The sequence below is a fragment of the Peromyscus eremicus genome, chromosome X, assembly GCF_949786415.1.
Source record: "Peromyscus eremicus chromosome X, PerEre_H2_v1, whole genome shotgun sequence".
NCBI lineage: Eukaryota > Metazoa > Chordata > Mammalia > Rodentia > Cricetidae > Peromyscus > Peromyscus eremicus.
In genome coordinates, this window is record NC_081439.1 from 51,308,858 (window position 1) to 51,327,552 (window position 18,695).

Consider the following 18,695-nt stretch of genomic DNA (forward strand, 5'->3'; position numbering starts at 1 on the left):
TCTACTGAGTTATACCCCTTGTCTTCCTATTTCTTAACCCAGGCAGTTGGAATCTGCCTGCGGGCTTTGGCTGGCCACACTGAAGATGCATTTTGATCCCAGCCCAGCAAAGCCAACTAGCAAGCTATATAACAGCCCACCTCCTTGTAATTCCTCCGGAGATCCTCACCAGGATTTGGAAAACACCCGGATGTTGTCAAAGAACCACCCCGGGTTTTGTACCAAACCGGCGGGAACAGGACATTCCAGTAGTTTAGTTTGTGGAAAAGAGGGCACCCAGCACTGTCCCCTCCCCCTATCACTCACCCCAGTAATCCTCGCCAGACAGGAGCCCTAGATTTAATTCATGGGAAGAGCTTTGTAACCGTGTTTACTAAGTAAACAGGGCTGGCAGGCTCAGGCTGGGGTCTGCAGTTCAGCACTGATGGGCCGCTGACATGAATTTGGAAGGAAGGGAGGAAGAAAGGAAGGAAGGGTTTTCCCTAACAAAGGTAAGCTTCTTTCTCTTTTGAAACAACCTCACTTGCCTTCCTAGGCAGAATGCTTATTCAGTTGGCTTTAGAAGAGTCCAGGGCCACTGGGAAAGAAAGTAGGTGGACTGCGAGTTGGAGGAAGTTTGGTTAGGTGCACAGAGAAGTAACAGGAGACAATAGACTGCTTTCCTTTTGTTCCAGAATCTCACTGCTTCCACTGTTTCTGGGACAATCTTGAAGTCATCGAGAATAATTCATTTTGCTGTCTAAACAGCCTGCTCATTTTCTGTCTTTCAGGTTGGGAAGTTTTATTGAGATCATGGAACTGTAAATTTCATGAATAGGAGGTCACAACCCTTAAAAACAACTATGCAGGCTTTCATATTTTTTCAGACAAGATAGGCACAGATAGAGTCAGTAAATGATACTTGAGACACACTAAAATGTGAATTATTTTAAGAATCATTTAAAGAGTGCTTAGTGTTTAATGACCAAAATTTATTAAGCATGGATTCGAATTCTGGCCTTGCTGGTAACTGGCTGCATGATTTTGAGCCAAGCATTTCACCACTGTGGTCCCAGTTTTCTAATTATCTCACAACCACACACATGTAAAAATGGTTTCTAAGGGTTTTGTAGACATGTAAGTATATAGTTTATTCAGCTTCTCATTACTGAGTATCCGCTATACTATTTGTATATAGTATACAAACAAACTACTTGTATATTGCCTCAGATATTCATCATTTATATCAGTCTCAAAACAGTCCTGTGAAAACAGCTGAAATAATCAGAATCCCCATTTGGAGGATGAGAAAGCAGAGGCTCACAGAAGTGAAAATAATTGACTGAATGATAACTCACACAGGCAGGAGATGGAATTTGAATGAGGGTCATTAACGTCACTATTTTTTCTATCAACAGAGTGACGAAACGTTAAGAAAGCAGGGAGCTAAAAGGCGAATCTTGACAAGCCAGTCTTAGGAAGGCTGCTGAGAGGCTGGAGGTCCAAATTCCTGTTCAGTTTAGTGATTTTTTTAAATCTAGGATGAGCTTTTTTAAACCTAGTCTAGTTAACTAAGACAAGACTAAAGGAAGAGAAAAAGGCATTATCACATTAAAGGAGCAGCTTGCAAATTCTAGGGAAAACCTTGATGCAAATTGCTGTGGTTGATAAGGTCTAGGCCTAGGGACCATAGTAACTGAAAGGAAGGAGAGGCTTGACTGTCTACGCAGGTTGAAACAAGATTTTGGTGTACATTAATTAAATTATACTGAATTCCAAGTAGCCCAGAAAGCACCCTTAGCTCTTCTTCACTCTGAATGGCTCTTACTTTTTTACTTCTTAAAGAGACTTCCTCTGTGCTTTTACCTAACACTTATGCTCACCTTACTGCTCTCATTTCTTGTTTTTCTTTTTCCACACTGGTTTGGCTTTTCTCTGCAGGCCCAACAGCAAGAAACATGTCATAGCCCTAAGGAAAAGTTTACATGGGGATTTCGTGTCTTTCATCTCTTTCAGTCTTCATAAGAAACCATTGAGGGGCCCAAGGTAAAGCTTTGCACTATTTAAGGAACAAGGAGCTTAGACTCAGTGTCATATAATGAATAAACAGTGAATATGGAAGTGGATTCTCGCTCTCTCTCGTTTTATTGCTGCTTGGATACTTTCCACATTTATCATGAAATGTCCAAGTGGTTCTAAAGGAAGTTTATGGGTTCTTCCTTTCCTCTGCTCTTAAAGTGTATGATAAAAACCAAAGTAAACAACATAAATGACAACAGCAATGACAAATTCAGTCTCAAGGCAGAAGGCTAGGAAGTCAGTAATTTAAAGGAAGAAAAACTAGTACTTACAAGATGCTTGATAAGTTCCAGATTCGGTATACGTTATCTTATTTCAACACAAAACAGATTGTACTCACAACTAAGTTTATCTGGTGCTAAGTTCTGGTTCCATATATATTGGGAGACACACATACACACAGGGACAGAGAGACAGAGACAGCAGGTTAACCTGGAACTTACCATATAGCCCAGATTGGCTTTTGAGCTCTTGATCTTCTTGCCTCACCCTTCACCTCCACGAGTACTAGAATTATAGGTGTGTATAACCATAACTGGCCCAAGGTCTAGTTCCCATTAAATCAAGTTTCTTCCAAGAAGAGAATGTCAGCTTGGAACGTGTACATTTTATGCCACTGTAAGAGTGCTTCTATACATTGAATGTGTTACTGATGTGTACAATGCATACATGTCTGTCATTATCCATAAAATTGTAAGCTTTGGGCTAGGAGTACTTTCCTTGCTTGTGCAGTGACTTGGATTTGATTCCCAGAACCAGAAAGAAAAAAAGAATCAAACAAAACCAAAACAGGTAAAGCTATGTGATAGTGGGTAGTTTTATGTTCAAATCTACTTCTTCAGTTTTAATAATAATATCCACTATTACTTTCTCATAACTAGCTTGTGTACATAAGCACTTATTTGTGCTTTATATAGGTATAGATTGTTGTTTATGTAATCTTCACAACGCTATGAGGCAGCGAATAGTATTAAAGATGTAGACTCTGGTGGATCCAGGCTTTGTCCAAAGCCTCTGTGCTGCTAACAAGGAAAGCAATCCATATCTTACAGAACTATGAGAAATAAGTTTGCAGATATGAAAAGTATATTGTAAAGTAAATATTGCTAGGTTCTATATTATCTATACTTTGGGATTTTAGTTACCATTTTCAAACTTTGAATGCGTATTCGTTCTATGCTAATGGTCTGTATTAAGTCTCCCCAGACATTTCCAAGATTATCCTGTGAGACTGCAGTCATGGAACTCTTACTTGGAACTGTTTTCTTTCTAGGTAAATAAGCTGAAGGAACAGCCTGCCTTGATGGTATCTCCTTGAGAAGGAAGTTTGAACGAGGTCCAGATTACATTCAGACATCCATTGAACAAAGGCTATTCCTTCCAGGTTGAGGGTCCTAAGGAATGGCTAACTGTGTTTCCATGCATAGTATTGTATGTAGGTACATGTGACAGTACCTGTGTTTCATCAGCAAATGTGAGTATTGGCATCATGTGAGAGAAATGAGTCTGAGAACTTTTTCAATCCCACATTTTTCATACTTATGCACATGTGTATTCTATTAGATTTAACGTTTCCTCAACTTCTACAGTGGTAAGTACTGTATGGTTCAGCTCTGTATGTTTCACTGTTTTATAGATGAGAAACTGGGGCTCATTAAGGTAAAGAGACTGAAGTCACTATTCAAACTAGTACTAGAAGCTAGACTGGAGCGAACAGGCGGGAGTACGCATGCCTATTCTCCTTCCACTTTAGCAGTAGCTGCTATGGCCTGCCTGCTAGGCCCTCTGACCACGTCTGACCGTAGATACACAGGCACCTGTATTGTTCGACATCCACTCTCACGGATTTTATAGTCCAGTGTGGTCTATAAACGAAGGCAATTTCTTAGGAAACAGCAAGGATACATTAGCAAGCTAGCTAGGAGAGTGAAGACAAAGCTTGCAGAAGGAACTGGCTTCTGTGTTGTAATCACTGATGTTACTAGGGTTCTTTTAGGTAAATTTTCTGATTTTATTCTTCCAAGGCTGATAATAAATCCACTTTACATATGAATAAGCAAGATCTTAGCTGTTAAATAATAATCAGGATATATAATCAATCAGTGGGACATCCAGGTTTCTGCAAGAAGTCCTCCCAGCCAAACAGGCCTGCTTTACATCTAGGGCTTTCTGCTAGACATAATTTGGAGATGGTGATTAATACTCACACAGTTGCTGTATGTTGAAAGGCCTGAGAGTTCATTTAAAAAAGTCTTTAAGTTTGATTTTAATCAGAGTACCTATCTGGGCCTACCTAGGGTGAATATGTGAGTGCTTCCTATCCACATGTGAATCTGTCCATCTCTTTTAGTTTTTTATGCTACTAGGCTTGAATTAATTAGGCGATTCATTAATTTTACAGTGTTCCTTCTCTGTATGTAGCCCAGGCTGGGCTTGAACATGTGATCCTCCTGCCTCAAACTCCTGAGTGCTGAAATTAGTCATGCATCACCACACCCAGTAGAGAGTGAGTTTCTAGTTTGGGGTAATAGTCACTATTACTTATGCTTTGAGTTGAATATTTGATGAAACTGTTTAAGGCACTGAACATGGTGTTTTGTGTTTAGTCATATCTCAGTGAAACATAGTTATTATCATTATTATGATTATCTCCTTGTATGATTATCTCTCCGTTTCTAAAGTAAACATAGCCACATGCAATTGCATATTTTAGAATGAATGCAGTTTTTCTAGACACAGCTGTGGCTGTGAGTATATGCATGTTTTCAGTGTGTATATGAGTGAGTGTGCAAGTATGTTTGTGCCAGCATCATAGGTGCTGGCGTCATATTTCCTGGAATTAAATCCTAACTCTAACATTTGTTAACTAAGATGGCCTTTAGCAAATTACCTTACATCTCGGTTCTTCAATTCCTCCACTATACCATGGGAAATAATGACATCTACTTCATAGGGTGGTTGTCAGGCTTAAAGTATTTATGTTAGATGGTTAGAATGAGCACACAATAGACACAATAGATACCTATTTATTACTATTGTTGTTATTGTGAAGGTGATGGTGTCTCTAGTTGACAATATGGCTGTATGTGGATGTAAATATGTGCATCTGTGCTTTTAAGTAAAATCATGTGTGCAAATGTTAATGTGTGTTTATGTTTCTGGTTTTGATCCACATATGGTATGACTAAGTGCCTCCCTCCCAGGTTCAAGAATTCTAAACTAGCTTAAAACACTGAAATAAGAGGCTAGAAGGCTGAGTATCGCAGTGAATCAGGCTGGAACCTGTGTAATGAATTTATGTACAGCATTGGGAACCAGCTGAGAAGCTAAGATGTTCAAACTACTTCCTTCACATACTTTCATTTATTTTTGTTCTGTCTTTTTACCATTTTAAAGCCAAAATGAAATATATGCAAAATGTCTATAAATCCTCTATTGCTCAGAATATTTTCAGAAGCCAACCACATCCATATAAATCGAATACAGATAAAGAAATAGAACATGACTCTTCCCTTCCCAGTCACCAATCTTAGCTTCAAGGGTGAACATTATCTTTATTTTTTATAGTGGTTGTGATGGCACTCAGGGACTAACGTACAGTGTGCAAATGTAAACAACTATCCTTACTTCCAGTCGCACAGATTCAGTTTCCATAATTTGCCCTTTACCTGGGAGAATCATACAGTATGTATGCTTTTGTGTTTTGTTTCTTTCCTTAGAGTTGCATCTGCCATAGTTTTGTGCATAGTCGTAGCTTGTTCATTATTACTGCCATTCTGAATTCCAATGTGTAAGTAAAATGCAATTTATTCAACCATCTTAATATTGATTGGCATTTTGGCAGTTCTCATTTTGGGTCTATGACTATTCCAGTAAATGTCTTTTGATGACTTTTCATGTGTTTCTAAATATAATTTATTGATTATGGGAAGTAGCAGCTATGAGTCATTTCTGCTTAAGGGAAAACAGGCAAAGGAAGAATTACTGACTTGATTAAGGTACCAAGTCAGCCAGTATAGCCTAATCATGATTCTGGTGACTGGTTCCTGATTTGAGGGTCAGAGTACATTCTTTCTTCCACACTGCTGAAAGAACAGAATTCAGGTTTCTCTTCTGAAGGAAGTGGTACAGGTGAATTTTTAACTTTGTTCTCTAACAACCTGTGTATAGAGGCCACTGAATATTTGTTGGACTGAAAGGAATCTAGTGAGATTAAAAAAAAACCTGGGTGAATTGGGTTTTGTTTTTTCAGCCATCTCATCTGTTTCTTGCTTCTACAGTTTTCCAGTTACATGCAAAATTTCTTTGTTTTCTTTTATATATTTTTTTCATGCCAACAGATTCCATTCCTGGGTTCTCAAAGTATTGTGGGCCATGAAGACAGGCCATTTCCTCTGGGCTTTACTGTTCATGCACTCCTTGTGGCTTCTGCCAACTGATGGAGCCATTCGAAACTACTACCTGGGCATCCAGGATGTGCAGTGGAACTATGCTCCAAAAGGAAGAAATGTCATCACAAACCAGTCTCTGAACAATGACATGTAGGTTTAATCTCATGTATTATTAGAGGTAGAGATAAAAGAGGTTATTCTCAGGTCAAGCAGTAGTCTTTTGAGGGTACTTTCTCAGAGTACCATAGCAGCCAGCTTCCAATCTCTTTCCAAACTCTTTCCAACAAGTTTCCTGGAAAGTAAGTTGTTTTAGAACCCAACATCCCATCCCAAGTTTGCTTTTCTGCAATGAAGCACTTCAGCATTTTTAGATTCCTAAAGATAAGTCCATATTCCTTTGCATCTAAGATGGGATTCATAATGCCCATCTAGCAACAGCTATTTGGTTTGTTTTTGTTAAATGTAATGGATGCAGCATTTGTAAGACATGTGTAGTGGAACTATGCTATTGTAGTTTGGTGGAAATACCTGAATTCCAGATTCGTGAAAAAGTCTTATAAGCAAGGACATGACAGTAACAGATACTCCTAGACAAGAGCTCTAAGGGAGATGCTATACTAGACATCTACAAATACACCATTCACTTCCCAAAAGATCCTTAGGAAGTATGAATATTATCAATACTGTGGTATGAGGATAGAACCTAGGATCTTGTACATGATAAACATGAACTCTACCACTGAGAAACATGTAACTATAGGTAGTCTTGATTTTATAGATGATAAAACAGGCTCATGAAAGTTAAGTGACTCATCCAAATCCTATTACCAATAAATGGAGGAGCTGGGATTTGAATCTCTGTCAAATAGATGTGTGTACTTGATTTTGTTTTTACCATTGTACCCCTCACATGATTAAACTTTCCTTTCTTTTTTCCTTATCTCTTCTTTTTTTACTCATCTGTATCCTCTGATTCTCTGTCCCCTCTCCTCTCCCTTTCCCCTTTCTCTTTCTCTTTTTTGTTTCCTAAGACAAGATCTTACTTGTACTCTGCCACAGGCTATTCTGGAACTCACTATGCAACTCTTGCTATGTTTGAACGCATGACAATGTTCATGCTGCAACCTCCCAAACAATGGGAAGGTTTAACTTTTCTTGATGTTAGATACTGGTTGGTGCTTCACCAAAAGTTAAAGAAAATGGATGATTGTATTGAAGCATCTTTTGCAATGGTGGTTCATTTTGTCTCTCCAAAGCTCAGAGTTTTCCATCTTGAAGTACTAACAACTCTGTTTTTCTCTTTCTGTTTTTGTAGTGCTGGCATCCATCCTAGGACCTCATATATTGTAGGCAAGTGTTCTACAACTGAGATGCATGGCCAGCGTAAGCTGTTTTTTGACACAAACCATTCATCCAACTTTGGAGTCAGAATTCTTATATTGAAATTGCTCTTGAAAGAGTAACAGTTAACCACTCACCTTAATAATTTGAAGTAATAGCATTGAGTTTTTGCAATTTTCCAGGTCCTAAAAATTCCTAAAATTTTCATTTACTTTTTGTTTCTTATATTTGCAAGAATCAAATCCAAGGCATTATGCATGCTAACCATGTGTTTTAAGACCCCAGACATATAATACATTTTTTGTCACCATAACAACTTTGAAAGTCAGATCCTGCAATAATCTTCATTTGGAAGATGGTGAAAGTATCTACATAGAAGTTAAAGCAGCTTGTTGAATGCTCCAAAGATTTCAAAATCAGCAGCTGCTAGTTAATCCAAGAGGTCTGGCTCCAAAGCCTGTGGTCAGAACCACTATGATCTTCTGCTCTCTCTGTATAGCAGCACGATGTTAAGGGTTACATGAATGAGGAGTTATCATTTAAAAAGAGTCACTATACAGCTGGTTATCTCCTTTACATTGTACATTTGTTTGCACCATGTAAAAGTGACTCTTTGTATGTTAAATGTTGGTCAAATTTCAGCAATTTGATATGACTCAGCTTTCTACTTCACATCGTATGTTCACAAGTGCAATACAATTCCTCTTTTCTTTTGTCAGCATTCTCTAGGAAAGAAACTTCCAGTTCCAGTTGTTTGAAGATGGTAGAAAAGTTGTAATTCTGTCTTGCATTTTCTCAGAGTGGCTTCCAGCTTCCTAAAGTCTGGCAAAAACAGGATAGGGAGTAGTTACAAGAAGACTGTCTATAAGGAATACAGTGATGGAACATACACTGACGAAGTAGTCAAGCCTGCCTGGCTGGGGTTCCTAGGACCACTGGTCCAGGCTGAGGTGGGGGATGTCATCCTTATCCACCTGAAGAATTTTGCAAGTCGGCCTTATACTATTCACCCTCATGGAGTTTTCTATGAGAAGGACTCAGAAGGTAAAGCAGCCTACCTTTCCTTTCTTCCATTTCTCCAAAGTATCACTTTTCCTTTATTGCCATCTGAGAAAGAGTTTGGATCAAGAGTTACCCCTCTCTCTGTTTTCTTGGCCTTTTGAACAGAATGTTGGTATGTGGCTGAGGATGGTTTAGAACTCATGAGTCTCGTTCCTAAGCCTCCTGAGTGCTTGGATGTTATCATGCCCAGTCCAAAATAGGTATTTTTCTTATTTACTGATTTGCCACAGCAAAACTTTACTTAGAGTAAACATGGTTGTGTACCAATACATACATTGTGTAACTTGGGCAAGACATTGCACTTCCCTGGGCTTCAGATTCTATATGAGGAATATGAACACACAGTCCCTTTTTTATGACAAGGAACTATTTGAATTCCATTTCTACTGAGTATGTGAATATGCTTTTGAGAGAGAAGTTCTGTAAAAGTCATGGAGTGCTGTTCTGATTCCAGATTCTTCCAGAACATCTCTCTCTTTTTAAAAGAATATATTCATTTTATTTTTTAGCATCTTCTAACATTCGAGGCACAATGGCCTAAAACAGATATTAAGTTAGTGAGGAAGTTGAAGTGGGAAGTCAGTAGCTCTAATTGGGAATGAGAATACAGAGAAAAGGAATTCTTTTATGCTGTTTATAGGGAGGTAAATTAATATAGCCATCAGGTACCAATGTTCCTAAAATTAGAACTATGTTACTGCCCAGAAATCCCATTACTAAGTATATATCCAAAGGAAATGATATCAGCATGTTGAAGAGACATATACTCCCATGATTACTGTAGAGCTATTCACAATAGCCAGATTATATAATCATCCTAAATGTCCATCTACAGATGAATGGACAAAGAAAATAGTATATAGGACTGAGGATATGGAGGCTAGATTTGCAAGGCCTTGGGTTGCATCCCCATATCTGAAAAAATTATATATGAATATTGTATATGAGTATATGAATATGACAATTACACATGCATGCACACACACATATTTGAATGTTATTCACCCTTAGAGAGGAAATACATATTTTGTTTTATTACAACATGGAGTAACCTGGAAGAACACTACGTTGAGTGAACTGAAAAGCTACAGAAAGATAAATACTGTATGATTTCATTATGTATGGAATCTAAAATAGTTATTATCATAGAAGTTGAGAATAAAATAGCAGTCACCAGAGGCTGGGGCAAAGAAAGGATAAGAGTGGGGACAGATTACTCAAAGTTCAATGTCACAAATAGGAGGAATAAGTTTTGGTGTTCTATGGCCTGGTAGGGTAGGATGCATGTAATAATAACACTTTGTAAATCATAAGGTAGTAAATAGTACTATGGTGATACATGCCTATGATTTCAGCAGGAGGAAAGTAAATTCCAAGCTACCTTGGGATGTCTGGTGAAACCCTGTGTCAAACAATCAAACAACCCCTTTCACCAAATCAATATTGTTAGAAGAGAGTTTTTTTAATGTACAGAAATAAAATGACTCAGTTTTATTTTCTGTGTTTTCTCTACAATGAGAAAGTAAGCCCACTGGTCATTAAATTGACTTTAAGCTAAAATGGGATTATTTGCTCTTTGCATTTCAAAGTAAGTGCTTGAAACCAAAGACTTCTCTTACCCTCAGGCTGACTCTCCTTATATAATCCAGGCTAGTATTTTAACTGGAGATCCTCCATCTCCTGAGTGTTAAGAGAACTGTACTGCAATGGGAGCTTGGAAGGAAGTTCTGCTTTTTTCCGTGCTTTCATACCATTTAAACTAAACATGACTTTTTCTGAATATAGCTCTTCCCAAGTGATTTCTATTTATCTCAGAACTCTTAATTATTTTTCCACTTAATTTTAATGCTTAAAAAAGTACATTATCAAGTTCACATCACCTCACCTAGCCCCTCTCCTACAATGTCTTCCCTATCCTTGTGCCACTATTCCTTCCTCCCAACTTCATGCACTCTTTTTCTTAAAGGACTCAGTACTCCACTTAGCCATGCCAGTTTGTGCTTGGGTGGAGGACCATTAACTGGAGCATGAGTAGCTGCTCTGGGGCCACATCCCAAAGAAAATGGACTCTCCTCTCCCGGCAGCCATCATTTGCCATTATCTCTTCAAATAAAAGGGAAACTTCATGATTCACTCCCCTACCTGCGCTGGGATTTTGCTTGATCTTTTGCAGGTCCTGTGCATTCAGTTCCTGCCACTATGAGTTTATGTGTGCAACTGCCCTCTTATACCCAGAAAACATCTCTCAAACCAAAAAAAGCTAAGAAGCTTTTTTTTTGTAGTAGATAGCTGTTAATACTGAGACCCACAACTGATCAGTATGCAGAGAATTAGGAACTGAAGAGTTCTCTGCCCTAATTGGGATATCAATATTGTGTCCTTTTTCCCAGGGCTCAGGAATGAGTAGGGAAGAGGGTGTAGAAAGATTTTAAGATCCAGAAGTAGTGTGTGACTTATAGTAGCTTCTCTCTCTTGCCTGTTGATGTGAAGACTGAGGTGAGGAACACTCTAGTACTGAATCTTGGACTTGAGTATCCCACATTTTTTATATTTTCCAACTTAATTTATTATGATTGTATATTTGTATATGATGTGTGTATTGGGGGAGTGTGTGGCTGTCACAGTACACATGCTGAGAACAACTTTGTGGAGTTTGTTTATTCCTCTTGGCTTTACATGGATTCCTGGGATTGAACTCAGGTCACCAGGCTTGCTCATTAACTACCTGCTGAGTGATCTCACTGACTAATGCCTTCTTTTTGATTTTATATCTGCTATAATCTTACGCACCCTGGTATCGGACTTGCACATTTTTATTTTGTAGGCTCACTATACCCAGATGGTTCTTCTGGGTACCTGAAAGCTGATGATTCTGTTCCCCCCGGAGGCAGCCATGTCTACAACTGGACTATTCCAGAAGGCCATGCACCCACTAGTGCAGACCCAGCATGCCTCACCTGGATTTACCATTCTCATGTAGATGCTCCACGAGATATTGCAACTGGTCTCATTGGCCCCCTTATCACCTGTAAAAGAGGTACTTACCCAGACAACCAGCCATAAGATGCAATTTGGAACATCTATGGGAAGCAGTGAGGTAGTTAAATCGAGATCGTATTGAGTAGAAACTGAATGGTACCCATTTATTCGCCTGCTAAACTCTTTCCATTGTTGTGTCTATTTCATTACCTTTAAAAAATACTCACCAAATAACCCCACTACTTTTCTGTTATTTCCCATTTCACTTTTAAAATGCCAATTAGTGGTGATGGCAGACAACTTACATTTGAAAAAGGTAATTGATAGTCAGATGGAAAATGCAGGCATCAGGATTCAACTGCTTGATTTGGAGTGGGTTATTCTCAAGGAGTAGTCAGGTCTGAAGACCAAGGGATTGTAGGAATTGGCTGAGGTCTAAGCACTAAGCATTAAGGACGATGGGAGGATTATTCTAGGGCCTGTGTTTTCCTCCTTTATGTCACAGGTTCATCTGGCAAGCTTGAAAATGAAAAGTAGCATCAGAAACATTGTCTGTTGTTGACAGCCTGATAAAATCCTCTCCCCTCTTTTCCTATTTTTTCTTATGAGAACCCCTTGTAGCTTATTATTAAGGATAATCTTTTATGCTTGCCCAGGGACCCTGGATGATAACTCTCCACCTCAGAGGAAGGATGTGGACCATAATTTCTTCCTCCTCTTCAGTGTGATAGATGAGAACCTTAGCTGGCACCTGGATGACAACATTGCTACTTACTGCTCAGACCCCGCCTCAGTGGACAAAGAAGATGAAGAATTTCAAGACAGCAACAGGATGCATGGTGAGCTAGGAGGGAGTGGCTGCATTGTGACAATGGAGACGCTTATGTAGACTTTCCACTAGGCCTAGTATTTATTGGGTTCATCCATATCTGTTGTCCTTTTAATACTCACAAAGACCAAGAGTAGGTGGAAAGACCATGGGTATGTGGATTTTCTTTTGTCTTTGAAAATATTAAGTATCATAACATTATGAATCAAAAAATGGTACAACTCAAATCTTACCTCTGATCTCTCTAGTTATGCAGGCTGTACCCTTGCCATTAAGACTATCTTTCTCATAGTGTAGAATAGACAGGATTATTGATTCTGAATCATATATGATATACTTAGTCACCTGAATGAGTTGCCCACTGAAATAAGTAATTAATATTGCCTTGGTTTTAAAAGTGTGCAAGATAGCATAATTATCTACTTTGTCGAGAAAAATGACTACTTTCAAGATACCTTCCTCATATTCTACTTTTTGCTTATATCTATTTTTTAATTAGGGGAGAACACGAATGTGGTTCCCCACAAATTATGCAGTTGAGTGTCTCATATTTAGGGAAATCATAGGGGTCAGCATGTCTGGAGTTCAATGGTTAATTGGTTAATGTCTATACAGGAAATGTTTATATTGATTAAATTAAAGATAAATAAAAGTACAGAGTCCCAAGTCATGAACAGAGAAATGATTTTAGGAATAGAATTATCCTGACTTTGTTTTTTTAGTGGAGTCAATTATTTGCTACTTTGGGTTATAGGGATATACTCAAAACCATAAAGGAGATGAAATCTTAGTGGAAAGATGTAAAGGATGGATTAGGTAGTTTAAATTTATCTTGAATTTTATAAGAATAGATTACAGTGGCCATGATAGTCAGGCAATGTAACAATCATACTGTGGAAATTTCAGAAGGAAACTGGCCAGAAAGGAAAGAATGACTTGGAAAAAACTCATAGAACTTCCTCAGATCACTGGATTTGGAATAGTGATTTTATTACTTAATAGATCTGTGGTCTTACATAGAAGTAACTTCACTTCTGTATGTCTTCGTTTTCTCAATTTTTTTGATTGAGACTAATGGTATTTGCCTATTTTAATTATTTGTAAAATTTAAATGAAATAAGGCATATGTTCAGTGTAGTGTGCTCTTTAAAACTTCATTTGAATGCTATCTGCTCTTTTTATCAGATGGTAAAAGGCTTTTCCCATTTATCTGTCTTTTCCTAATTTCTGAAATTTTCTTCTGCAGCAATCAATGGGTTTGTCTTTGGGAACTTACCTGAGCTGAGCATGTGTGCACAGAAGCATGTAGCCTGGCACTTGTTTGGCATGGGCAATGAAATAGACGTCCACACAGTTTTCTTCCATGGACAGATGTTGACAACCCGTGGACACCGCACTGATGTTGCTCACATTTTTCCAGCCACCTTTGTTACTGCTGAGATGGTACCTCAGAAATCTGGAACCTGGTTAATTAGCTGTGAAGTGAATAGCCACTTGAAAAGTAAGTTCTAATATTTTTCACTTTTGGAATATGTGAAGGAAAGTGTAGTTAATGGTCAGTAGGAAGTGAGGCTTCTAGCTTGGAGCCATCTCAAGGCTTCTTGATGTAAGTAACTAGAATGAAGTCAGATTCCTTGACTCTGCCATTAATGTGCTGGGTAAATTTAGAAGTAATATTTTGGCTTAATCTTCCTGTCTCAGTTAGGGTTTTATTGCCGTGAAGAAACATCATGACCACAGCAAATCTTATAAAGGAAAACATTTAACTGGGGCCTGGCTTACCGTGTAGAGGTTTAGTCCATAATTGTCATGGTGGGAAACATGGTGGCATGCAGGCAGACATGGTGCTGGAGAGGTAGCTGAGAATTCTGCATCTGTATCTGCAGGAAGCAACAGTCACACTAGACCTGGATTGAGTATTTGAGACCCCCCCAAAAACCCACCCCCTAGTGACACACTTCCTCCAACAAAGCCACACCTAGTCCAACAAGGCCACACCTCCTAATAGTGCCACTTCTTATGGACCTATGGGGTCCATTTGTATTGAAACTACCACATTCCACTCCCTGGCCCCCCATAGGCTTATAGCCATATCATAATGCAAAATGCATTTAGTATAACTTCAAAAGTCCCCGTAGTCTATTAACAGTTTTCACCCTGGGAAAGTCCAAAGTTCAAAGTCTCTTCTGAGCCTCATGGCAATCTCTTAATTGTAATCCCCTATAAAATCAAAATAAAAAGCAGATCATATACTTCTAACATATAGTGGCACAGGATATACATTGCCATTCTAAAAGGGAGGGAAGGGAGCATAGTGAGGAAATACTGGACCAAAGCAAGCCCAAAACCAGCTTGGCAAACTGCTGCGTTCTGGGACTGGAACAAGGACCCCTTGTTCAATTACATCTTTACCAGGTTTCTGTTTTGCCAAAATATCACAAGAGTGTTATCTCAACCACATACTAATATTCTTCTCCTCCAGTACCTCTTGAGCCAGGCCCCCACAGTTCAAATCACCCTCAGTACCACTGTCCACCATGTTCCTATTAGGACAGCCCATTAAGCCCCACTTAAAGAGTTCAACTGCTTTTCTAATTCAAATTCTGCATCTTCATGTCTGATGTAGAAGTGCTCTTCAGATCTCCAACTCCTTTCAGCTTTGTTGACTGCAACACACTTCTTTCTCTTGGGCTGGTTCCACTCCCTGTTGGCAGCTCGCTCCTTGGCAGGTATCCCTTGGCTCTGGCATCTCCAACATCTTGAGGTCTCCAAGGCAATCCAGGCTTCACCTTCACATCTTCACGCAATGGCCTCTCTAGGCCTCCATGCACATGTATCAGGACACACCTGATACGTGCCTGGCCTCAGTGGCTTTCCTTAGTCATGGAGGGAGAGTCCATAACCCCTTTCTTCTGTCCTTGACTCTAAAGCCAGAACCATGTGGCCAAATCTGCCATGTTCTTCTGCTTTCTGGGACTGGAACATGGACCCCTTGTTCAATTACATCTTCACCAGGTTTCTGTTTTGCCAAAAAATCACAAGAACAGTCTCTCAGCCTCATACTAATATTCTTCTCCTCCAATACCTCTTGAGCCAGGCCTCCACAGTTCATATCACCCTCTGAACCACTGTCCTCCGTGTTCCTCTTAGGATAGTCCATTTAGGCCCACTTAAAGAGTTCAACTCCTTTTCTAATCCAAAGTCCCAATGTCCACATTCCTCCAAACACCCTGAGGCATACTTCCTTATGCTCTTCATTTACAAAAGATGTGTGTTCAGACTGAGGCCTTCCTAAGGTCTTATAGTTAGTGATGCATAGTTGGCTTAAACTTGGGTCTCCTGACTTGAGTCTTTATGATGTTGCTGCAACATAGATCCTTTGCAGAGGCAAGGATGAAGATGTGGTAAATGCATCAGTGATTGCCTGGACTCACTCTTTCTCCTAGCCAGACTGTTGAGTCAGGAAAAGTGGCTTATTTGGAGATAGAGGTAAAGAAATTAGAAGAGGATGGGAGGAGACAAAATAAGGAAGAATATATCCTCTGAGTAGGAATCTTAGCAGTAGAAAGGGAAAGATGTGTATTTTTTCCAGGTGGCATGCAGGCCCTCTACAAGGTCGACTCTTGCTCCATGGACGCCCCTGTGGACCAACTCACAGGCAAAGTTCGTCAATACTTCATTGAGGCCCATGAGATTCAGTGGGACTATGGCCCATTAGGGCATGATGGGAGAACCGGGAAGAGTTTGAGACAGCCAGGAAGGTAAGAGACAGAGGGTTCCTGTATCTACTCCTACCCAAACACCTGTTATTCTCCTCCTTGAAATCTCTCTTTACTTGGAGGGTCACAATCTTGCCTAGACAGAATTGCTATTATTATCCAATTTCTGGTGGTTCTCTTGTTCGCAGTATGTAGCAAGCCTTTTGCAAGGTTACATCATATACTCAATGTTCCAAATAGAAATTGAGGTCGTTACTCCTGAATACGTGGCCATGTTTAGAAGGGAAAGCCCAGGTGGGACCAGTTCCTCATCAATCGAAATGACTTTTCTTTATTTTTATCAATTATTTGCCTCCTTGCTTTTTTTCTTTCTTATCCTATTCTGAAGAAAACACCTGAGAATGGGTATTTAACAAAAAGCACCCTGAGAAATAGATGGAAAAGAAGGGACTGCTTGTGGTGAGTCCACGTCCATCCTTTTGTAGGAACTTCTCCAGTTTCCTTTCCTTTTTATAGGAGCCACATTTACAAAAGTTAGAGCAGAAGGTTAGTTCCTTACTCAGTTGCTAGGCCTTAAGTTTCCAACCTATTGGGTCATTGACAATGTGAGTTTTTTCACAGAGGTGGCACTTGGTAGATGACTAGGGCAAACCCTGGGGAAGATACTTGCATACCAATCTTTCAGTAAGCAATGGAATGAATATAGAGAAACCTTAAAAGTTGACACTGGCCTTCTGGAGTGCCATCTAAAAGCCCTATCTAGGCTTACCTACTGAGTAGGTTTTTATGTTAGAGGGAAGGATTTTTTATTTTCTTTTAATAACAAGGGGTCTAACTATGTTTCTCTGGCTGGCTCAAGTGATCATCCTGCTTCAGGTTCTGGACTAGCTAGGACTACATGCATCTGAGGACTGAAAGCATACATTAATGTGCCCATCTAAAGATATTCTTGATAAATGAGAATAAAAGATGGGAATCACCTGAGGATAATTTAGATTAGAAATAAGGGGGTATTGAACAGATTGGGCTGGGTTGACTGGAGGGTGAAATACAGCAGCTGGCTTAGGATTCAGTCACTCTACCTGCATAGAAATCACTGACAGGCAAGAAGTTTTCAAATGCTGGTATCTAGCATCTTTTGGTGTTTTGATTTCAGTGTTTGACAGCAGCAAGTGATGGCAGCAGGCAGACAAAAGCAGCAGAAGCATCAACCTCTTATATTGCAATCCTTCTGCTGGCTTTAACAGTGGGGCACTTAGTTGCCCGAGAGTGTATGGATTCCTGGCTTTTGGCAATAGCTCATTTTATGATTCTTAGTCTGGAATCTTAAGCCCTTGACTCTGAAGATTTAGAAGCTCTTTGGAACTCTATTAGTAACCAGGGACTATGGGTTCTTTCTTCTGCCTTCTTTCAGCCTGCTCTCTAAGTCTTTCTACTTTCACTCCCTGTCTTCTTTCTGAACTGGCTCCTTTCAAACCATTTATTTACTTCTCCAGCTGTCATTGTTCTCTGCAAAAATTTGGGCTCTCAATCTCTATATGCTGGGGTGATAGTGCATCTGGAGTACCTGCTAGCTTGGGAGTCAGTGTTGTTCAGAAACTGGACATGGGGCATGATAGGGATCATTTAGGCATAGGGTATCTCCTCTTACTGAAAGCAGAATCCTTGCTGATGTATAGGATCCCATGTGGAATTATCCAATATTCTGCTGCTATTATGTTGGCACTGCTGGGTGGATTCAGGGCTTTGGGCACTGCCACTGTGCAGGTGTGAAGCCTCCACATATATCATTTCTTCAGCTATCAAATGGCATTTGCCAGTGCTCTATACCGGGAAGCCTGGCCCTGGGCTCCCAAACTAGGCACTGGTTACAAGCAGGTCTGTTTGGAGTTCCACCTAGAAATATGGCACTAACTTCTGAGACTGCCTTCAAGGCTGCCAGTTCTTCAGCTGTCAAGCTGCTACAATGAAAGCAGCAACAGTTTATATTTGGAAGCCTGGGGCTCAGAAATGCATGCTGGACTGGTCAGCAGGAACCCAGTATCAGGGATCACAAGCAACATTTGAAGTAAATGTGGTGCTGGGCAGTGCTGGGTTTGTACAGTGCCCATGAGTGGCACTGGATGGTGTTGTATTCAAGCAATACCTGTGTAGATTCTTCAGCTGTCAATCACCGATCTGATACTAAGTTATTGTCGAAGGCAGGAATTTGTTCAACTACCAAACAACCAGGCAGTGCATGGGTTAGCCTATGGTATCAGTGTTTATCTCAAGGAATAACAAACTTGTTAGTTTAGAATACTACCACTACCAGCT

At 39.7% G+C, this 18,695-nt stretch overlaps 1 protein-coding gene across 1 annotated transcript in view; it reads left to right on the top strand.

The window, feature by feature from the left end:
- The first annotated feature begins 268 nt into the window (after window positions 1-268).
- Heph (hephaestin) overlaps window positions 269-18,695 on the top strand; it is a 77,617-nt gene continuing 59,190 nt past the window's right edge. Inside the window, exons 1-8 of the mRNA XM_059251121.1 lie at window positions 269-491; window positions 3,332-3,532; window positions 6,399-6,599; window positions 8,590-8,834; window positions 11,677-11,889; window positions 12,488-12,670; window positions 13,907-14,161; window positions 16,253-16,421. Coding sequence (XP_059107104.1) covers window positions 6,433-6,599; window positions 8,590-8,834; window positions 11,677-11,889; window positions 12,488-12,670; window positions 13,907-14,161; window positions 16,253-16,421 — 1,232 coding nt within the window. The 5' untranslated portion in view covers window positions 269-491; window positions 3,332-3,532; window positions 6,399-6,432. The remainder of the gene's footprint in view (window positions 492-3,331; window positions 3,533-6,398; window positions 6,600-8,589; window positions 8,835-11,676; window positions 11,890-12,487; window positions 12,671-13,906; window positions 14,162-16,252; window positions 16,422-18,695) is intronic.